Here is a 24,268-nt window from a genome sequence, read left to right as displayed (position 1 = left end):
TTCATCTGGAACTGCTGGTGCCTTCATGCAATCTTCAATGTTGCTTGCCTCGAAGCGAGCATAAAAGGCATTTAGCCCGTCTGGTAGGATCGCGCCACTGGGCAGCTCGCGGCTGGGTCTCCCTTTGTAGTCCCTAATAGTTTGCAAGCCCTGCCACATCCAATGAACGTCAGAGCCGGTGTAGTAGGATTCAATCTTAGTCCTCTATTGATGCTTTGCCTGTTTGATGGTGCGTCAGAGGGCGTAGCAGGATTTCTTATAAGCGTGCGGATTAGTGTACCGCTCCTTGAAAGCGGCAGCTCTAGCCTTTAGCTTGGTGCAGGTGTTGCCTGTAATCCATGGCTTCTGGTTGGGATATGTGCGTACAGTCACTGTGGGYACGACGTTGTCAATGCACTTATTGATGAATGCGGTGACTGAGGTGGTATACTCCTTAATGCCATTGGATGAATCACGGAACATATTCCAGTCTGTGCTTGCAAACAGTCCTGTAGCGTAGTATCCGCTTCATCTTACCACTTCCGTACTGAGCGAGTCACTGGTACTTCCTGCTTTAGTTTTGCTTGTAAACAGGAATTAGGAGGATAGAATTATGATCAGATTTGCCAAGTGGAGGGCGGGGGGAGCTTTCTATGCGTCTCTTTGTGTGGAGTAAAGGCGGTCTAGAGTTTTTTTCCCTCTTGTTGCACATGTGAAATTAGGTAAAACCCATTTAAGTTTGCCTGCATTAAAGTCCCCGGCCACTAGGACCATCGCTTCTGGATGAGCATTTTTGTGTTTATGACCTTTTACAGCTTGTTGAGTGCGGTCTTAGTGTCATCATTGGTTTGTGGTGGTAAATAGACAGCTACGAAAAATATAGATGAAAATTCTCTTTGTAGGTAGTGTGGTCTACAGCTTATGATCATGTACTCTATCTCAGGCAAGCAATACCTCAAGACTTCCTTAATATTAGACATCACGCACCAGACAAATAGACACACACCACCACCCCTTGTCTTACCGGAGGTAGCTGGTCTGTCTTGCCGATGCACGGAAAACTCAGCCAACTGTATATTATCCGTGTTGTCATTCAGCCATGACTCAGTGAAACATAATATATTACAGTTTTTTAATACCCAGTTGGTAGGATAATCTCGAATGGAGCTCATCCAGTTTATTCTCCAGTGATTGCACATAAGCCAATAGAAGGACTTCCGGCGCCGACAGAGATGGCCGCCTCGCTTCGCATTCCTAGGAAACTATGCAGTATTTAGTTTTTTTACGTGTTATTTCTTACATTGGTACCCCAGGTAATCTTAGGTTTCATTACATACAGTCGGGAGGAACTACTGAATATAATAGCAACGTCAACTCACTATCATTACGACCAGGAATATGACTCTCCCGAAGCGGATCCTGTGTTTTGCCTTCCACCCAGTACAATGGATCTGATCCCAGCCGGCGACCCTAAACAACGACGCCGTAAAAGGGGCAAACGAAGCGGTCTTCTGGTCAGGCTTCGGAGACGGGCACATCGCGCTCCACTCCCTAGCATACTACTTGCCAATGTCCAGTCTCTTGACAACAAGGTTGATGAAATCCGAGCAAGGGTAGCATTCCAGAGAGACATCGGAGACTGTAACGTTCTTTGCTTCACGGAAACATGGCTCACTCGAGAGACGGCTAGGGATCGGTGCAGCAGCTGTTCTTCACGCATCGCGCCGACAGAAACAAACATATCTTTGGTAAGAAGAGGGCGGGGGGGTATGCCTTATGATCAACGAGACGTGGTGTGATCATAACAACATACAGGAACTCAATCATTTTTTCACCTGACTTAGAATTCCTCACAATCAAATGTGACCGCATTATCTACCAGGGAATTCTCTTCGATTATAATCACAGCGTATATATTCCCCCCAAGCAGACACATCGATGGCCCTGAACGAACTTTATCTGACTCTATGTAACTGGAAACCACACCCTGAGGCTGCATTCATCATAGTGGGGATTTTTAACAAGGCTAATCTGAAAACAAACTCCCTAAAATTTAATCAGCATACGATTGTGCTACCAGGGCTGGTAAAACCCTGGTCATTGTTATTCTAACTTCCGCGACGCATATAAGGCCCTCCCCCGCCCTCCTTTCAGAAAAGCTGACCAGACTCCATTTTGTTGCTTCCAGCCTACAAACAGAACTAAAAACAAGAAGCTCCAGCGCTCAGTCTGTTCAACGCTGGTCCGACCATCTGATTCCACGCTTCAAGACTGCTTCGATCACGTGGATGGGATATGTTCCGATTGCGTCCACACAACATTGAGAATACGCGATTTCGGTGAGCGAGTTTCATTAGAAAGGTGCATCGGCGACGTAATACTCACAGAACGATTAAAACATTCCCAACCAGAACCGTGGATGATGGCAGCATTCGTGTGAAACTGAAAGCGCGAACCACTGCTTTTAACCAGGGCAAGGTGACGGAACATGACCGAATTAACAATCAGTGTAGCTACTCCCTCCGCAAGGCAAATCAAAAAGCTAAGTGCCAGTTAGAGACAAAGTAGAGTCGCAATTCAACAGCTCAGACACAAAGAGGTATGTGGCAGGGTCTACAGTCAATCACGGATTACAAAAGAAACAGCCCGTCGCGGACCAGGATGTCTTGCTTCCAGACAGACTAAATACATTTTTTGCTCGCTTTGAGGACAATACAGTGCAATTGACATGGTCCGCTACAAAACCTGCGGGCTCTCCCTTCATTGCAGCCGAGGTGAGTAAACATTTAAACGTGTTAACCCTCGCAGGCCCGAGGCAGACGGCATTCCAGCCGCGTCCTCAGAGCATGCGCAGAGCCTGGCTGGTGTGTTTAGGACATATTCATCAATCCTTATCCAGTCTGCTGTTCCCACATGCTTCAAGAGGGCCACCATTGTTCCTGTTCAAGAAAGCTAAGGTAACTGAGCTAAACGACTACCGCCCCGTAGCACTCACTTCCTTCATCATGAAGTGCTTTGAGAGACTAGTCAAGGACCATTATCACCTCCACCCTACCTGACACGCTAGACCACCTCAATTTGCTTACCGACCCAATAGGTCCACAGACGACGCAATCGCAACCACACTGCACACTAACCAAACCCATCTGGACAAGAGGAATACCTATTTGAGAATGCTGTCTCGACTACTCAGCATTTAACACCATAGTTACCCTCCAAACTCGTCATCAAAGCCTCGAGACCTGGGTCTCGACCGTCCTGTGCAACTGGGTACTGGACTTCCTGACGGGCCGCCCCAGGTGTTGAGGGTAGGTAACAACATCTCACCCGCTGATCCTCACCAACTCAACACGTTCTGACTCCTCCGTCTTCCTGTTCACCACGATGCGTGGCCATGCACGGCCTCCAACTCAATATCAAGTTTGTGGGACGACACTACAGTGGTAGGCTTGATTTACCACAACGACGAGGCGGCCTACAGGGAGGAGGTGGGGCCCTCGGAGTGTGGTGTCAGAAAAAACCTCACCTCAACGTCAACAAAACAAAGGAGATGATTGTGGACTTCAGGAACAGCAGAGGAGCACCCCCTATCCATATCGACGGGACAGTAGTGAGAGGGTAGTAAGTTTTTAAGTTCCATCGGTGTACACATCACGGACACATGAAATTTGGTCACCCACACAGACAGGTTGTGAAGAAGGCGCCAGCAGGCCTCTTCAACCTCAGGAGGGTAAGAAATTCGGCTTGTCACAAAAGCACTCACAAACTTACAAGATGCACAATCGAAGCATCCTGTCGGGCTGTATCACGCCTGGTACGGAACTGCTCCGCCCACAACCGTAAGGCTCTCCAGAGGGTAGTGAGATCTGCACAACGCATCACCGGGCAAACTACGCCCTCCAGGAACCTATACCACCGATGTACAGGAAGGCCATAAAGATCTTCAAGGAAACAACCACCCGAGCCACTGCTGTTACCCCGCTATCATCCAGAAGGCGAGGTCAGTACAGGTGCATCAAAGCAGGGACCGAGAGACTGAAAAACAGCTTCTATCTCAAGGCCATCAGACTAACATTTAGTGGCGCTGCAACATACTGACTCAACTCCAGCCACTTTAATAATGGGAATTGATGGAAATTTATGTAAAAATGTATCACTAGCCATTTAAACAATGCCACTTATATAATGTTTACATACCCTACATTACTCATTCTCATATGTATATGTTTATACTGTACTCTATATATCTACTGCATCTTGCCATCTTTATGTAATACATTATCACTAGCCACTTTAAACTATGCCACTTTATGTTTGTATACCTACATTACTCATCTCAGATGTATATACTGTACTCTATACCATCTACTGCATCTTGCCTATGCGTTCTGTACCATCACTCATTCATATATTTATGCTACTTTTTATCCTTTACACTTGTTGTGTATAAAATAGTAGTTGTGGAATTGTTAGGTTAGATTTACGTCGTTGGTTATTACTGCATTGTCGGAACTAGAAGCACAAGCATTTCGCTACACTCGCATTAACATCTGCTAACCATGTGTATGTGACAAATAAAATTTGATTTGGATTTGATTTGAGAAGGGATGGTAGTGACGGGTTACCTACTCGCCGACAAATTCTCACAAGCTTTAGTGTGTTTGTGTGTGTGATAGAAAGATTAAGGAGTTGTAGCATCTTGGTGTATAAGACAGCTGTAGTCTGTGTGTGTGTACAGTGCATTTGGAAAGTATTCAGACCCCTAACAGACCCCTAACATTTTGTTAGGTTATTCTTATTCTAAAATGGTTTGCATAGTTTTTTCCCCTCATCAATCTTTTATTTATTTAACTAGGCAAGTCAGTTAATAACAAATTCTTATTTTCAATGATGGCCTAGGAACAGTGCCTTGTTCAGGGGCAGAATGACAGATTTTGACCTTGTCAGCTCGGGGATTTGATCTTGCAACCTTTCGGTTACTAGTCCAACGCTCTAACCACTAGACTACCTGCCGTCCCATCTACACACAAAACCCCATAATGACAAAGCCCAAAAGAAATTATAGAAATATGTGCAAATTTATTACAAATAGAAATATCACATTTACATAAGTATTCAGACCCTTTACTCAGTACTTTGTTGAAGCACCTTTGGCAGTGATTACAGCCTCGAGTRTTGGGTATAATGCTACATGCTTGGCAAACATGTATTTGGGGAGTTTCTCCCATTTTTCTCTGCAGGTCCTCTCAAGCTCTGTCAGGTTGGATGGGAAGAGTTACTGCACAGCTTTTTTCAAGTCTCTCCAGAGATGTTCGATCAGGTTCAAGTCTGGGCTCTGGCTGGGCCACTCAAGGAGATTCGGAGACTTGCCTAGAATCCACTCTTGCATTGACTTGGCTGTGTGCTTAGGGTTGTTGTCCTGTTGGAAGGTGAACCTTCGCCCCAGTCTGAGGTCCTGAGCCCTCTGGAGCAGGTTTTCATGAAGGACCTGTCTGTACTTTGCTCCGTTCATCTTTCCCTCGATGCTGACTAGTCTCCCAGTCCCTGCCGCTGAAAAACATCCCCACAGCATGATGCTGCCACCACCATGCTTCACCGTAGGGATGGTTTCAGATTTTCTCAATACGTGACGCTTGGCATTCAGGCCAAAGAGTTTAACTTGGTTTCAACAGACCAGAGAATCTTGTTTCTAATGGTCTGAGAGTCCTTTAGGTGCCTTTTGGAAAACTCCAAGCGGGCTGTCATGTGCCTTTTACTGAAGAGTGGCTTCCATCTGGCCACTCTACCATAAATGCCTGATTGGTGGAGTGCTGTAGAGATGGTTGTCTTTCTGGAAGGTTATCCCATCTCCACAGAGGAACTCTGGAGCTCTGTCAGAGTGACCATCGGGATCTTGGTCACTTCCCTGACCAAGGCCCATCTCCCTTGATTGCTCAGTATGGCCGGGCGGCCAGCTCTAGCAAGAGTCTTGGTGGTTCCAAACTTCTTCCATGGAGGCCACTGTGTTCTTGGGGACCTTCAATGCTGCAGAAATGTGTTGGTAACCCTTCCACAGATCTGTGCCTTGACACTATCCTGTCTCGAAGCCCTACGGACAATTCCTTCGACTCATGGCTTGGTTTTTGCCCTGAAATGCACTGTCAGTTTGTGGGACCTTTTGTGTGTGCTTTTTCCAATCATGTCCAATCAATTTGAATTTACCACAGGTGGACTCCAATCAAGTTGTAGAAACATCTCAAGGATGATCAATGGAAACAGGATGTAACTGAGCTCAATTTCGAGTCTCATAGCAAAGGGTCTGAATACTTATGTAAATGATGTAATTTTTATTTGAATTAATTTGCAAAAATGTCTAAAACCTGTTTTCACTTTGTCATTATGGGTTATTGTGAATATCAAATCAAATCAAATGTATTTATATAGTGCTTCTTACATCAGCTGAATATATCAAAGTGCTGTACAGAAACCCAGCCTAAAACCCCAAACAGCAAGCAATGCAGGTGTAGAAGCACGGTGGCTAGGAAAAACTTCCCTAGAAAGGCCAAAACCTAGGAAGAAACCTAGAGAGGAACCAGGCTATGAGGGGTGGCCAGTCCTCTTCTGGCTGTGCCGGGTGGAGATTATAACAGAACATGGCCAAGATGTTTAAATGTTCATAAATGACCAGCATGGTCAAATAATAGTAATCACAGTGAACAGGTCAGGGTTCCATAGCTGCAGGCAGAACAGTTGAAACTGGAGCAGCAGCACGGCTAGGTGGACTGGGGACAACAAGGAGTCATCATGCCAGATTGTATAGATTGTTGTGTATAGATTTGTTTTATTTAATTCATTTTAGAATAAGGRTGTAATGTAACAAAATGTGGAAAACTTTCCGAATGCACTGTAAATGTTTGATTAAATGTAGGGTTTCAAAACATTGGTAAAATTCCCAAAATTCCCCGGTGTTCCAGAATTCCCGGTTGGAGGACTCTGTGATTTTTCAGAATTCACGTAATGTTCCCGACGTGATTTCTGAAAAAACGGAATCATTGGAAAGTTACTGGAATTTTGCAACCCTAATTTAAATGGTTATTGATAAGTCTGAAGTTTACATACACTTAGGTTGGAGTCATTAATACTCGTTTTTCAACCACTCCACAAATTTCTTGTTAACAAACTATAGTTTTGGAAAGTCAGTTAGACATCTCCTTTGTGCATGACACAAGTCATACAGTTTGCAACTGCACATGGGGACAAAGATCATACTTTTTGGAGAAATGTCCTCTGGTCTGATGAAACAAAAATAGAACTGTTTAGCCATAATGACCACTGTTATGTTTGGAAGAAAAAGGGTTATGCTTGCAAGCCGAAGAACACCATCCCAACCGTGAAGCACGGGGGTGCTTTGCTGCAGGAGGGACTGGTGCACTTCACAAAATAGATGGCATCATGAGGGAGGAAAATTATGTGGATATATTGAAGCAACATCAAGACAGTCAGGAAGTTAAAGCTTGGTCGCAAATGGGTCTTCCAAATGAACATTGAACAAATGAACATTGACCCTAAGCATATTTCCAAAGTTGCTGCAAAATGGCTTTAGGACAACAAAGTCAAGGTAAGGTACAAAGCCCTGACCTCAATCCTATAGAAAATTTGTGGGCAGACCTGAAAAAGCGTGTGCGAGGAAGGTGGCCTACAAACCCGACTCAGTTACACCAGCTCTGTCAAGAGGAATGGGCCAAAATTCACCCAACTTATTGTGGGAAGCTTGTGGAAGCCTACCCAAAACGTTTGACCCAAGTTAAACGATTTAAAGGCAATGCTACCAAATACTAATTGAGTGTATGTAAACTTCTGATCCACTGGGAATGTGATGAAAGAAATAATTATCTCCGCTATTATTCTGACATTTCACATTCTTAAAATAAAGTGGTGATCCTAACTGACCTAAGATAGGGAATTTTAACTTTTTACTTAAATGGATTAAATGTCAGGAATTGTGAAAAACTGAGTTTAAATGTATTTGGCTAAAGTGTATGTGAACTTCCGACTTCAACTGTTTATGATACCAGTGGCAAGAAAAAGTATGTGAACCCTTTGGAAATACCTGGATTTCTACATAAATTGGTCATACAATTTAATCTGATCTTCATCTAGGTCACAACAATAGACAAACACAGTGTGCTTAAACTAATAACACACAAACAATTGTCATGTCTTTATTGAACACACCGTGTAAACATTCACAGTGCAGGATGGAAAAGGTATGTGAACCCTTGGATTTAATAACTGGTTGACCCTCCTTTGGCAGCAATAACTTCAACCAAATGTTTTCTGTAGTTGCGGATCAGACCTGTAACTGACTGCACAACAGTCAGTAGGTATTTTGGACCATTTCTCTTTACAAAACTGTTTCAGTTTAACAATATTCTTGGGATGTCTGGTGTGAACTGCTCTCTTGAGGTCATGCCACAGCATCTCAATCGGGTTGAGGTAAGGACTATGACTGGGCCACTCCAGCAGGTGTATTTTCTTCTGTTGCTGATTTACTTCTGTGTTTTGGGTCGTGGTCCTGTTACGTCACCCAACTTATGCTGAGCTTCAATTGGTGGACAGAATTCTCCTGCAAAATGTCTTGATAAACTTGGGAATTCATTTGTCCGTCGATGATAGCCAGCTGTCCAGGCCCTGAGGCAGCAAAGCAGCCTCAAACCATGATGCTCCCTCCACCATACTTTACAGTTGGGATGAGGTTTTGATGTCGGTGTGCTGTGCTGTGAGTTCCTTCCAAACAACTCAACTGTAGTTTTATCTGTCCACAGAATATTTTGTCAGTAGCGCTGTGGAACATCCAGGCGCGCTTTGGCAAACTTCAGACTTGCAGCAATGTTGTTTTGTACAGCAATGGCTTCTTCCATGGTGTCCTATGAACACCATTCTTGTTTAGTGTTTTATGTATCGTAGACTCGTCAACAGAGATGTTAGCATGTTCCAGAGATTTCTGTAAGTCTTTAGCTGGCACTCTAGGATTCTTCTTAACCTCATTGAGCATTCTGCACTGTGCTCTTGCAGTCATCTTTGCAGGATGACCACTCCTAGGGAGAGTAGCAACAGTGCTGAACTTTCTCAGTTTATAGACAATTTGTCTTACCGTGGACTGATGAACATCAAGGCTTTTAGAGGTACTTTTGTAACCCTTTCCAGCTTTATGCAAGTCAACAATTCTTAATCTTAGGTCTTCTGAGATCTCTTTATTTCGAGGCATGGTTCACATCAGGCAATGCTTCTTGTGAATAGTAAACTCAAATTTTGTGAGTGTTTTTGTAGGGCAAGGCAGCTCTAAACATCTCCAATCTCATCTCATTGATTGGACTCCAGGTTAGCTGACTCCTGACTCCAATTAGCTTAAGGAGAAGTCATTAGCTTAGGGGTTCACATACTTTTCCAACCTACACTGTGAATGTTTAAATTATGTATTCAATATAGACAAAAAAAAATACAATCATTTGTGTGTTATTAGTTTAAGCACACTTGTTTGTCTATTGTTGTGACTTAGATGAAGATCAGATCAAATTTGATGACCAATTTATGCAGAAATCCAGGTAATTCCAAGGGGTTCACATACTTTTTCTTGCCACTGTGTGTGTGTGTGTGTGTGTGTGTGTGTGTGTGTGTGTGTGTGTGTGTGTGTGTGTGTGTGTGTGTGTGTGTGTGTGTGTGTGTGTGTGTGTGTGTGTGTGTGTGTGTGTGTGTGTGTGTGTGTGTGTGTGTGTGTGTGTGCGTGTGCGTGTGCGTGTGCGTGTGCGTGTGTGTGTGTGATACGTGTTTCTCTGGGGTATGTGTTTGTAATCCATCACAGTCCCTCCCTCTGTGTCTCAGCCTGTCCACTCCACTGGTGGTGCGCTCACCTTATTCTTCCCCTGGAGCACTTCCTGTCTGTTTGTAGGATGTGGTTCTGTGTGGACGTGCTGGGCTCAGCTGTGTTGACACAGTGAAGTCACGGCTAGCCAGACGGCAGGTGTGTGTGTGAGAGTGTGTTTGTTCCACAGCTGTGCGCTGCAGGAGGAAGACCGGAACTCATCATCACTATTGTGATCGCTATCTTCATCTTTATCTTGGCCATCATCGTCATCATCATCCCTATTATTGTCTCCTAACCATCATCATCCTTATTATGACATCAGCATTACTACCATCATCATCATCATCATCATCCCTTGTTCACTGCTCAACTGCTTTCCCGATGGAGTCTTGTCAATGGTGTCAGTGTCTGTAGCAGCATGTATTCTCAGCCGACATTCTTCATTTCTGTACTGTAGGATGTAGAGGTGGTATTGTCAACTAACATCCCTCCATTCGTAAAATCCTCCCACCATTCATTAATTGTCCATTCTATTCTTAAACATTCCAAGAGGATTACCACTGAAAAACTCCTGGCTACACCGTTACCTTTCTATATCCATCTGAAGAAACAATAATATCTCTCTACCTGCTTTTGAATGATATTGTGCGCCTTCAAGTAGATAATTAGAGATTTTTCTCGCAGAGCAACTCTGATTTTATATTCCTACACCAATATTTCAACACCTTACATAATCTCAAATGATCACAAACTGATTCTATCCCATGGCCAGTGCCTCTTCCCCTCCCTTCCCCTCTTCTCTCTCTCTCTCTCTCGCTCTCTATCTCTCACTCTCTGTTCTCAGGCTATCCCGTACCACTCCCTGGTTGGCTCCTCTCATCTCTCCCATCCTCCTCTCAGCCCTCTATCTTTCTGATTGCTCTTCCTCTTGGCAGAGATAGCGAGTGCCCGTGTCCTGTAGGGGTGACCCACCCTGTGCATGACACCAAGGGCCCTGACACACACTCACACACACATACACCCATCAGCCAGCCGACTCTCCCACGCCTCCCAGGAAACACATGCACATACGTGCACACACGCTTGCACGTACACACACACACAAACACACAGAGATGGTTCTACATATGTGGACACAGACAAGTTTAGTTAGATGACATAACACACACATATACACATACACACTCATACATAGATACATTCACACAGTGTGCCTTCCCAGGGTGAGATGACTGACTGTTGGACTGTCTATGATGTTGTCTCAGTATTTCATTTAGAGATCCTGCTAAATGAGTTACTACCTAAAACCATGATAAGTCGAAAAGTAGGAAGCAACACACAATTTAAAGCAACATTTAATGTAAAAAACATACATTTAATATAACATTTAAAACAATACATATGAAAAGTTTTCATACAAATTTGGCCATTATTGGCAATTATCATAAGTAAGTTAGTCATATAAAATTATTAAATATTAGATTCATATATTACTCATAGAAAATCTGTATACATGGAATGAATCACAAAGGGAGAGACCCGTAGAATGAATAAACTCAGTGTGGAAGTCTCGCTTGCTTTCATCAACACACACACACGCACACACAAGCACACACGCGCACACAAACACACACAAGCACACACTACATTCTTAGAAAAAAAATTACCCTAAAAGGGTTCTTTGGCTGTCCCAATAGGAGAACCCTGAAGAACCCCTTTGGTTTCAGGTAGAACCCTTTTGGGTTCCATGTAGAACCCTTTCCACAGAGGGTTTTACATTAAACCCAAAAGTCTTCTACATGGAACCAAAAAGGGTTCTACTTGGAACCAAAAAGGGTTCTCCTATGGGACAGCCAAAGAACCATTTTGGAAGCCTACATGCACAACTATGACACTCAAACAAACCATAAAAACAGCTTCCTGTGCATATGAAGAGTTTAGTTCCAAAACGTTATATCCACCAATTATTCACATTTGTGTTTTTTTATCAGAAATGATTGCTTATGGGTACCTTCATGTGTGTGTAAAATATAACTGTCCTCAGATTTGTTTTATTCATAGATTTTAGATGTGAATTGTAACGTTTTCTTGCAAACCGCTATATATCAATTGTTACGCTGGAATGGAATGTTTGTATCCTGCATATTTGACTGTGATATGTGGTTGTCTCACCCAGCTATCTTAAGATGAATGCACTAAKTCTAAGTCGCTCTGGATAAGAGCATCTGTTAAATGATTAAAATGTTAAATGTTTTACATACAGATCTCATATTACTGTATTGAATTATATTTATAAAACATTTTAAATATTTTTTTTTAAATATTGATGTCACAAATGTATCATTTGAACAGTTCTTTATTCAAAATGTAGTTATTTGTTACATTTGAATGTGTAAAACCTAGCAGGACTACTTGTTTCTCTGAGAGTGAGACGGATATTTAGCGTTTTGCAAAAAAAAWTTACAACTATTTTTCTCTGAAATGAAACCATCAAGTGAGAGATTTAAAAAAAATACATGTCTTTCATTGAACAACCCCATGTCATGATTAGATAGTGAAAATACACCAATCTCTTTCATAACTTTAAACAATAAAAGCTAATTTACCAACATTTCTGAAAATTGATATATAGCATTTTGGAAATACATTCTTCATATATCACACGCAAAGACAAACTATTTTCCACACAATAAACTGCAGTATAATACATAAATTCACTCTGGATGACAAATGGTTGATATACAGTGAAACACCTTACAAATGACATAACATGACATAAGATGACATATGACTGTCATTGACTCTGGGTCCTGGGTAACTCCTACATGGTAGGTGTTTGATGAGCAGTCCCAGAGTATCTTCCAGTAATAGAAAACTGTAGGGCATCCCAGAGCATAGCTCCTCCTCTCTCTCTCTCTCTCTCTCTCTCTCTCTCTGTCTCTGTGTCTGTGTCTGTCTCTGTCTCTGTCTCTGTCTCTGTCTCTGTCTCTGTCTCTGTCTCTGTCTCTGTCTCTCTCTCTGTCTCCCACTCGCCCATCTGAGATGTAGCAACTTACTTATAAGGTATATGATTTACAGTCAGAACTCACAGCTTTTGTGGATGTCAGAACTACAACAGGATGGCAGGGCTCGGGGCTGGGGACAGGCTCATGTACCCATTATAGTACCACTCTAGGAACACAAGAAGCAAAAGCAGCTCCAGAAAAACGTGGCTTAGTGGATGGATGGAAGGGCACTTATTTCTGGCTCAAAATGTCTGAGAAATGTAACAGTGTAAATAAAATAAAAACTTTAACGAGAAAAAGTGTGTGAAATAAAACCTTGGTAAGAGGAAATAAATAAATATAATAATAACCATTAAAAGCAGATCAGATCATTGTCCTCAGTGTGGTGTGATCTCTCACTCCTCTTCTTCCTCCTCCTCCTCTTCCTCACTGTTCAACAGTGTTCCAGGTCACTGTCCTGCCACCCGCCCCCCTTCCCCTCCCCTCCGACCCCGAGATCCCAGAAAGCACCAATGTGGGTTTGTGCCGTTGCTGTGCTGTCTGTCATTGAAGGTGCCTGCTGGGGTGGCAATAGGGTGGAGGAGCAGGGAAGGTGGTCCTGAGTGGTGTGGATGTGAGGTGGTGGGGGTGATTCTTCTGATGAAGTGTAATGGGGGGGAGCTGGCGAGAGGGAGGTGGGGAGGGAAGGCCAGGGGAGGGGGGAATGAGAAGGAGAGGGGGGGGGTCTCAAGAATAGATCAAGCCCTTGAGGAAGCAGGACTCTGCCACGTTTGAAGACGGAGGGACAATCACGCTGCTGGGAAGCGTCTCGCATCGGGGAGGAAGCCAAACAAGGAGAGGAAAAGTGCTCTGATTTTGGCACAGGAAGCCCAGCGAGCCTCCTGCCCGGGCCAGATAAGAGCGCTGCGGTTCCCAGGGCCCAGGACAAGACCAAGAATCCACAACTGGACCCAGGGACACATCCAGCACCAAGGACTCAGACCTAGGACATAAGGGTGGATCCAGGCCCCAGACCCAGGTCCAAGGATCCAGGGCCAGAAACAGGCTCTAGACCCACACCCTACCCTGAGGACCCAGGTCCCTATCAGCCTGGCCCAGCCTGGCCCACTGTCGCTGGGCCTCCTCCGGCGCGGCATCAGGCCCGTGTTCCGCCAGAGCTACAAAGAACAAGGGCCTGGTCAGGGCAAATCATAATCTATTCACATTCTGAATCATTACTCTAGAACTCTAGAACCAGAACAGAATGCTAGAGCTCTCAGTGCTTTACAGCGTAAACAAACAACAAGGAAATCACATTCAAAGAAATCTCATTTCACAAGTCTGATACCCCAAATCTCTTGCACCTGTCTGAATACCTCATTTGTAATGAAAGCTACTTAAATGGATCACTCTTTGCAGGTAGTGAGAGCGGCCAACGGCGACTATCAGTACGCATGCAAGACTCAACATAGGCTATGATTGATGACTTGTCACAGCTCCTCTGTGCACGGAAGGCATCTTCTTGTTAGGCTGTGTAAGCCTCGTTAGACCTTTCTGGACTGTGAGGTGTCACACTTTCTCCTGGCTGGCTTGCCAATTCATAATCATTGAAAATGTCATTTCTACCAGAGTTTTACCAGGTACAGCCATCCATGTTGAAGTAGGAGCACAAGTCACTGCTCATTGGTTCAGTGAAGTTATGTGATGTTGCTATGGAAACTTAATGTGGAGATGTGACGATAAAGACTTTCCACAAGCATTGGAAGTAGGCAGTGTGTGTGAAATGTCAAGTACACAGTGATGTCACAGTGTGTCTCAGTAGGGGAATATAACATGGGCGGTAGCTTGGTCTGGAAGCTATGATGTTCAGGTAACGGTTAACCTCTTTGACCTGAACACGACCAACACAATAGTGTCTGACCTCCAAGACCAACCCAAGTCATGTTTTTGCCAAGTGTGTGTGTGTGTGTGTGTGTGTGTGTGTGTGTGTGTTGTGTGTGTGTGTGTGTGTGTGTGTGTGTGTGTGTGTGTGTGTGTGTGTGTGTGTGTGTGTGTGTGTGTGTGTGTGTGTGTGTGTGTGTGTGTGTGTGTGTGTGTGGGTTGTGTGGTAATGACAGTTGATTGCTGGGCAGGGCCACTTCTCATGAGAACTTAAAAATGTGTGTATGGTAAGATCAGTGTGTGTTGGAATATTATTGCTGATTGTTGGGCAGGGTTGTTTTACAAGACCTTTCAAAAAATGTGTGTGTCAGTGTATGAGTGTGTGTTTTGTGAGAGTGGTTTGAAAGTGTGTGTGTGTCATTTAGAAAAGACATCAAAGAATGCAGTGCGCAATCACAATAATAAACATCTCACCCTGCGTTCTGGACAGGAAGTTATTAAATCATAGCGTTTGAATTTAGAAACAACAATTTGATGAGAAACAGAACAGGCTCTATTTAAGTGACTGAGACACAGAAACAGGTCCTATTGAAGTGACTGAGAAGCACGAACAGGCTCTATTGAAGTGACTGAGAACACAGAAGCTAGAGAGGCCTCTATTTAAGTAAACTGAGAACGCAGAACAGGCCTCTATTGAAGTGACTGAGAGCACAGAACAGGCCTCTATTGAAGTGACTGAGAAACAAAAGGCTCTATTGAAGTGACTGAGAACACAGAACAGGCCTCTATTGAAGTGACTGAGAACACAGAACAGGCTCTATTGAAGTGGTGAGAACACAGAACAGGCTCTTATTGAAGGTGACTGAGAAAAGAAAGGCTTATGAAGTGACTGAGAACACAGAACAGGCCTCTATTGAAGTGACTGAGAACACAGAACAGGCCTCTATTGAAGTGGGCGTTTTACTACTCTGCTCTTTAAGTCTGAGTTACACTGTACTGTGTCTGTGAATGTACCAGGCACACACACGGACGGACAAACGACAGACATATACACACGGACATGGACACGGTAACATATGGGCAGTGACAGAAACATATGGTAAAAGACTCAGACAAAGACATGATGAAACACACAGACACACAGACACACACACATTCACACACTCACAGACATGAAAGGCTTCAAAAGGCATCTGTTCTGGTTGCAAAGAGGAAACCCTGTCTGAACACATGCTGAAATAGACCAAACATGTCTCCCTTCACAAACAAACTCACAGACATTCTCCATTCACACCCTAAAACAGGCTCTCGTATTATAGACACAGACATTCTCCATTCACACCCTAAAACAGGCCCTCGTATTATAGACACAGACATTCTCCATTCACACCCTAAAACAGGCCCTCGTATTATAGTCACAGACACCTTTCTGTCCCAGTTCTAAGTTAGGAACAATATGACTAAAATACCTGACGTACGTAATGCCTACCAGGTTTTAAGAACATTACTTAAACGTTGACATGGTTTGTTCTGTGCACAGTATTGGGAGACTATGTGGGCATAGTGACGGTGTGCGTGTATACATGATTATAGATACACAGTATGCAAGTATGTTAATTGAATATGTATTGGCAAGGGTGTCAGAACTGTAGGTGTGTTTGTGTAAAGGAGAACCTACACAACTTTAGGAAGACGTGTGTTTCTGTGCTACTGCGTGTGACAATGTGAGCACCAGGTGTACTTACAGGCCTTTGGGGGGGCAGGGGTGCCAGAGCCAGGCGATGTGAGGAGGGGGGACTCCGTGGGAGCTGCAGTGCAGGGCTTGTCTGCTGCCCTGCGGGAGACTACCTGGGTCCTGCAATGACACCGCCTTCTCCCCTATTCCAGGACTCACTGGAAGAACACAGACAGAGACACAGACTAGTGGTGTACGGGTCTGCTGTTTGTTCACCTACCCGCAATTGCTAATAACCCATCCGCAACCAGCCGACTATACACTGAGTGTAGAAAATATTAAGAACACCTTCCTAATCTTGAGTTGCACCCCCCCCTTTTTTRCCRCAGAACAGCCTCAATTTGTCAGGGCAGGGACTCCACAAGGTGTTGAAAGCGTTCCACAGGGATGCTGGCCCATGTTGACTCAATGCTTCCCACAGTTGTGTCAAGTTGGTTGGATGTCCTTTGGCTGGTGGACCATTCTTGATACACACAAACTGTGTGAAAAACCCAGCAGTGTAGCATGTTCTTGACACAAAAAGAGGCGCCTGGCACCTACTACCATACCCCGTTCAAAGGCACTTCATAAAATGCAATAAAATGCACAAAACCCCCCCAGGTTTGACAGTTTTAAGGTAATGAAAAGCTGTTAAAACAACCCAACATGTTTTTTTGATAAGATTTTAGTTTGGCTTGGATACATATTTTAGTTTGGCTTGGATACATATTTTAGTTTGGCTTGGATACATATTTTAGTTTGGCTTGGATACATATTTTAGTTTGGCTTGGATACATATTTTAGTTTGGCTTGGATACATATTTTATGTGGTTGAAATACAATTAGCTTTGATGATGCTGATAAAGATAACCCAGTCCCTAACCACACATTCATTCTCTCGATATGCTGAAATAAATAAATAATACTTCACTCCTGTTCCTGAGTCAACATTTACATTTGGTGTATAATTTTACTGCATGAAATGCTTAATTCTGCAGGAGTTAATATTATATTAGGCTAAGTGGGAGGTTATAGACCTACAGTCAGTGTCCAGATTTCAGTCAGGTTACTATTCCATTTAACCCATCTGAACAGTACAGTTCCTTGACGTGCCATTTTGAATTCCCCGTCTTATGACTGTTGAATTTGTATAGCACCTCACAATCATCACACATAACACAGCCAGCACTGCTATCATCTTCTTTTACCACTTCACCAAATCTTTACCAAACATTAGACTACTGTTCTGGCCCTCCTTCTATTTATTTCAACTATTTTCAAACCTGTTCTTGCTGCTACCCTTCAATCCCACAATATTTAAAGAACCCTATACCACCTTGTCCCATGGGGGATAAACCTACGCACCACTATCAACAAGCCATGAGCACAGAGAGAAGAGAGGACAAACCATTAGCAAAACAGAGAGAGACGAGAGAGGACAACCATGAGCCACAAAGAGAGAGAGAGAGAGAGAGAAGGAGAGAGAGAGAGAGAGAGAGAGAGAGAGAGAGAAGAGAGAGAGAGAGAGAGAGAGAGAGAGAGCAGCATGAGAGAGAGAGAGAGAGAAGGAGAGAGAGAGAGAGAGAGAGGAGAGAGAGAGACGAGAGAGAGACGAGATGAAGAGAGAAAGACCATGAGCACACAGAGAGTGAGAGAGGACAAGCCTTGAGCACAGTGGAGAGAGAGAGGACAAACCAATGAGCACAGAAGAGAGAGAGAGTGTGAGGAAAGAGAAAGGGTTGAGAAGAAAGAGAGAGAAAAATAAACAAAGAAACGGCGGGAGATAAGAGATAAAAGGTAGAATGAGTGAAGGCGCAGAGGGGACAATGTGGAACAGAATAACTGGGTTGGAGAACAACAAGTGGGCAACAGAGCAAAAGAGAAGGGTGTCTGAAGATAATAAGTAAAGCGATGCGAAGGGTAAAGAGAGGAGGGAAGACTGGTCCTCATCCGTTGACACCAAGAGAGAGCGTTAGTTGGTAGAGTCTGTGCTCCTGGAATTTCCCACCAGATAGTGACTCCCTGCGTCCTCCTTCGCCCACATCCGGGATCACCAGGGGAATTCCATCCACCTGATAACGGGACACTGTTCCTGCTTGTACCTTACCCATCCTTCACTAACACGAAAAACATGCGGAAACTTCCTCAAGTTAACTTAAAGAACCTGATCAAATAGAATATAACCTGTCATGTACAGTATCTGTATTTGTCTCTCAAATATGTAGGCTGGTGTAATGATAGTGGCAGCGCAGCTGACAGTCGAACTTATTTTCTTACCAGATAATCTTCAATGGGGCAGGGACAGGCCCGTCAAGTTTGGGGAGAGTCGGTAATGGATTTGTCTGTCCTCATAAGCTCCCCTATAGCCCTTGTCTGGGGTGTCAGACGGATATAATCGGATCTGGTCCAGCAAACACAACACAACAGCAGACAAACAAACAGACAGACAGACAGACAGACAGACAGACAGACAGACAGACAGACAGACAGACAGACAGACAGACAGACAGACAGACAGACAGACAGACAGACAGAGAAAATACAACGCATTAATGACATATTACAGAGAGTGACACAGACTGTGGTTGTGGTTAATATTATTATGGCAAAAGGGGGTGTTAAACCATCAATGAATTTGCTCATCAATGAATTTGTCACAGATGTGGGTGTAGTCGGAGGTGAGAAGTAGTACGTATATTTTGACTCACCGTAGACTGTGACAGACACGTTAGTCTCTCGGCTGACCGGTCCACTGGTCACTCGGCAGATATAGAGCCCTCTGTCAGAGCGGTGGAGTTTYGGGATGGACAGAATACTGTAGAACACCATGTGAGTTTTACTGGCCATGATACGCCTACTAATTATGGCTGCCCTGTTTACCTGAGGGGAGAGAGAGAGGGAGGGGGAGAGACGGAGAGAAAGGGAGAGATATTATTGTGATAGTAAAAGTCTTCCAAACAGGTAGGCAGATGATGAAGTTGTTATCTACTAAGTAATATATATATATATACAGTTGAAGTCGGAAGTTTACATACACCTTAGCCAAATGCATTTAAACTCAATTTTTCACAATTCCTGACAATTAATCCTAGTAAAAATTCCCTGTCTTAGGTCAGTTAGGATCACCACTTTATTTTAAGAATGTGTAATGTCAGAATAATAGTAGAGAATTATTTATTTCATCTTTTATTTCTTTCATCACATTCGCAGTGGGTCAGAAGTTTACATACACTCAATTAGTATTTGGTAGCATTGCCTTTAAATTGTTTAACTTGGGTCAAACGTTTTGGGTAGCCTTCCACAAGGTGTACTACAGCATCCCTGAGTCGCCTCTTCACTGTTTACGTTGAGACTGGTGTTTTGCAGGTACAATATAATGACGCTGCCAGATGAGGATTTCTGAGGCGTCTGTTTATCAAACTTGTCCTCTTGTCCGCCCACTCCTCTTTCTATTCTGGTTAGAGCCAGTTTGCACTGTTCTGTGAAGGGAGTAGTACACAACGTTGTACGAGATCTTCAGTTTCTTGGCAATTTCTCGCATGGAATAGCCTTCATTTCTAAGAACAAGAATAGACTGACGAGTTTCAGAAGAAAGTTATTTGTTTCTGGCCGTTTTGAGCCTGTAATCGAACCCACAAATGCTGATGCTCCAGATACTCAACTAGTCTAAAGAAGGCCAGTTTTATTGCTTCTTTAATCGCTTCTTTAATCAGAACAACAGTTTTCAGCTGTGCTAACATAATTGCAAAAGGGTTTCTCTAATGATCAATTAGCCTTTTAAGATTAGCTAACACAACGTGCCATTGGAACACAGGAGGGATAATTGCTCATAATGGGCTTCTGTACGCCTATGTAGATATTCCATAAAACAAATCTATTTCAAGAACTTTGACAAAGCTGTCATCAATGAAAAGGGTGGCTACTTTGAAGAATCTCAAATATAAAATATATTTTGATTTGTTTAACACTTTTTTGGTTACTACATGATTCCATATGTGTTATTTCATTTTTTTTTTTAAATAAAGAAAAACCCTTGAATGAGTAGATGTGTTCAAACTTTTGACTGGTACTGTATACGTACTTCAAAGTTATTCTACATACAGTACTACATAACATAGTGTACTTCATTTTAGTGCACTTCATAATTCTAGTGTACTTCATATGTTTCTCACCTGCCCAGGGTAGTCCCAGCTTATGGACACTCTGCTGTTCCACTCTGCAGTGACAGTACAGTTGATGGCCAGACTGTCCCCCTGTAAAGTCTGGACTGGACTGGTACTGTTCAGATACACCTCCATAATCTTATTCACTGGAGAGGAGAGGGGGAGGGGAAGAGACACTCATTTAATTCCTGCAATATATCAAATCTGAAAGATCAATAGATATGCTTGGCCTTGGTAGTGCTCACCTGGTCTATAGGTGTGTCATGTAAGTGTGTGTGTGTGTTTGTTTGTGTGTGTGTGTGTGTGTGTGTGTATGAGTGTGTTTGAGTGTGTGTGCATGTGTGTAAGTATGTGTCTGTGTGTATGTGTCTGCATTTGTGTGTGTGTGTGCTCACCTTGTCTGTGTGTGAGGTAACTGAGGGAGTGTGTGGTCCCGTTGACAGAGGTCTTGCAGGAGAACAGGCCGATGTAGAAGTAGGTGGGACTGCGGATGAGGAAGCCCTGTCTGCTGTTCCACACTATGTTCCTCTGGTCTGGGGTCAACTCACGGTCAGGGAACTGGAGGCATGAACACACACGGTCATGACCACAACCACAACTGTAAAAACAGTCTAATAAAATCAATGTCACACAAAATGAAATATCTGTTTCCGATTAGGGATTAGAAAACATGGTCAACAACCATAGCCACACCATAAACTCAACACAACCATAACCATTTTGTGAACTCAACCACCAACCAACCAATCATGAACTCAACCCAGCCATGTCATGAGTTATTCAGAACCATGACCACATCCTGAACACAACACAACCATACTTACAGTCACACAAAAGCAACACTGCACACATTCACAACTCCTGAGCAAATCATGAACATCACAACCACACAGAACAGTATGGGGGCTATTAATGACTCAAATGAGGCCACATTGGCAAGACGCATGATGCATGTTATTATTATTACTGCATAACACAAAACGATTACTAAAAAATCTGTGTTACTGTAGAGAGAGAGTCTTGGGTTACTGTAGAGACAGAGTCTTGTGTTACTGTAGAGAAAGAGTCTTGGGTAACTGTAGAGACAGAGTCTTGTGTTACTGTAGAGACAGAGTCTTGTGTTACTGTAGAGACAGAGTCTTGTGTTACTGTAGAGACAGAGTATTGTGTTACCTTTAGTTACAGTAGAGGACAGAGTCTTGTTGTTACTGTAAGACAGAGTCTCTGTGGTTACTGTAGAGACAGAGTCTCGCTTAACTGTAGAGACAGAGTCCTTGTTGTTACTGTAGAGACAGAGTCTTGTTTACTGTAGAGAGAGAGTATTGAGTTACTGTAGAGAGAGAGTCTTGTGTTACTGTAGAGACAGAGTCTGTGTTAACTGTATGAGACAGAGTCTTGCTGTACTGTAGAGACAGAGTCTTGTGTTACTGTAGAGGACCAGAGTCTTGTGTTACGTGTCACTGTAGAGACAGAGTCTTGTGTTACTGTAGAGAGAGAGTCTGGTGTTATGTGTAAGAGAAAACTGAGAGAGATCTTGTGTTACTGTAGAGACAGAGTCTTGTGTTACTGTAAGAGACAGAGTCTTGTGTTACTGTAGAGACAGAGTCTTGTGTTACTGTAGAGAAAGAGGTTTATTTTGAAAAGGTTTTTACTGTAGAGAGAGAGTCTGTGTTTACTGTAGAGACAGAGTCCTTGTGTTACTGTAGAGACAGAGTCTTGTGTTACTGTAGAGACAGAGTCTTTGTGTACTGTAGAGAGAGAGTATTGAGTTACTGTAAGAGAGAGAGTCTTGTGTTACTGTAGAGACAGAGTCTTGTGTTACTGTAGAGACAGAGTCTCGCTTACTGTAAGAGACAGAGTGCTTGTGTTACTGTAGAGACAGAGTCTTGTGTTACTGTAGAGACAGAGTCTTGTGTTACTGTAGAGAGAGAGTCTTGGTTAATTGTAGAGACAGAGTCTTGTGTTACTGTAGAGACAGAGTCTTGTGTTACTGTAGAGACAGAGTATTGTGTTACTGTAGAGACAGAGTCTTGTGTTACTGTAGAGAGAGAGTATTGAGTTACTGTAGAGAGAGAGTCTTGTGTTACTGTAGAGACAGAGTCTTGTGTTACTGTAGAGACAGAGTCTTGTGTTACTGTAGAGACAGAGTCTTGTGTTACTGTAGAGACAGAGTCTTGTGTTACTGTAGAGACAGAGTATTGGTGCTACTTTAGAGAAAAAGTTTGTGTTACTGTAGAGACAAAAAGTATGTGCTACTTTAGAGTCAGTCTTGTGTAAAAGGGTTGTTTTCTTGGAGGAGGGACTCAAGGAATGTTTACTAGAGTTTCAGTGACATGGTGGAAGCATCCCGCCCTCTCTCAGGGGAACATGTGGACCCCCCACCTCGCCCCCCTCACCTCCAGTGTTAACTGCTGATACCCCCCTCACCCCTTCACCCCCAGTGTTAACTGGCTGATACCCCCTCACCCCTTCACCCCAGTGTTAACTGGCTGATACCCTCACCCCTTCACCCCCAGTGTTAACATGCTGAATCCCCCTCCACCCCTTCACCCCCAGTGTTAACTGGCTGAAAACCTTTCACCCCAGTGTTAACTGGCTGTAACCTTTCACCCCAGTGTTAACTGGCTGATAACCTTCACACCAGTTGTTAACTGGCTGATACCCTCACCCTTTCACCCCAGTGTTAACTGGCTGATACCCCCCTCACCCTTCACCCAGTGTTAACTGCTGATACCCCCTCACCCTCACCCCAGTGTTAACTGGCTGATACCCCCTCACCCTTCACCCCCAGTGTTAACTGGCTGATACCCCCCTCACCCCTTCACCCAGTGTTAACTGGCTGATACCCCCTCACCCCTTTCATCCCCAGGTGTTAACTGGCTGATACCCCCTCACCCCTTCACCCCAGTGTAACTGGCTGATACTCCTCACCCCTTCACCCCAGTGTTACTGGCTGAACCCCCCTCACCCTTCCCCCAGTGTTAAACTGGCGGATTACCCCCTCACCCCTTCCCCCAGTGTTAACTGGCCTGATACCCTCCTCACCCCTTCACCCACAGTGTTAACTGGCTGATACCCCTCACCCTTCACCCCCAGTGTTAACTGGCTGATTCCCCCTCACCCCTCACCCAGTGTTAACTGGCTGATACCCCCCTCACCCTTCACCCAGTGTTAACTGGCTGATACCCCCCTCACCCCTCACCCCCTTCACCCCAGTGTTAACTGGCTGATACCCTCACCCTTCACCCCCAGTGTTAACTGGCTGATAGCCCCTCACCCTTTCACCCCCAGTGTTAACTGGCTGATACCCCTCACCCCTTTACCCCCCAGTGTTAACTGGCTGATACCCCCTCACCTCCTTCACCCCAGTGTTAACTGGCTGATACCCCTCACCCTTCACCCCTCACCCCAGTGTTAACTGGTCGATACCCCTCACCCTTCACCCCCAGTGTTACTGGCTGCATACCCCCTCACGCCCTTCACCCCAGTGTTAACTGGCTGATACCTCCCCCTCACCCCTTCACCCCAGGTGTTAACTGGCTGATACCCCCCTCACCCCTTCACCTGTGTTAACTGGCTGATAACCCTCCTCACCCCTTCACCCCCAGTGTTAACTGGCTGATACCCCCTCACCCCTTCACCCCCTGTGTTAACTGGCTGATACCCCTCACCCCTTCACCCCCAGTGTTAACTGGCTGATCCC

General features: G+C 44.1%; 1 protein-coding gene across 1 annotated transcript in view; it reads right to left on the bottom strand.

Annotated features, from left to right (window-relative positions):
- Positions 1-24,268, bottom strand: part of flt1 (fms related receptor tyrosine kinase 1) — a 56,040-nt gene that overhangs the window by 8,205 nt on the left and 23,567 nt on the right. Inside the window, exons 5-9 of the mRNA XM_070446797.1 lie at positions 20,961-21,123; positions 20,575-20,711; positions 19,111-19,282; positions 16,434-16,581; positions 13,893-14,002 (exon numbers count right to left, since the gene is read on the bottom strand). Coding sequence (XP_070302898.1) covers positions 13,893-14,002; positions 16,434-16,581; positions 19,111-19,282; positions 20,575-20,711; positions 20,961-21,123 — 730 coding nt within the window. The remainder of the gene's footprint in view (positions 1-13,892; positions 14,003-16,433; positions 16,582-19,110; positions 19,283-20,574; positions 20,712-20,960; positions 21,124-24,268) is intronic.

The sequence above is a fragment of the Salvelinus sp. IW2-2015 genome, linkage group LG14 (genome assembly GCF_002910315.2).
Source record: "Salvelinus sp. IW2-2015 linkage group LG14, ASM291031v2, whole genome shotgun sequence".
NCBI classification, from domain to species: Eukaryota; Metazoa; Chordata; class Actinopteri; order Salmoniformes; family Salmonidae; genus Salvelinus; species Salvelinus sp. IW2-2015.
Note: the sequence above shows the minus strand (reverse complement) of the source record. Positions and strands in the feature narration are given on the sequence as shown.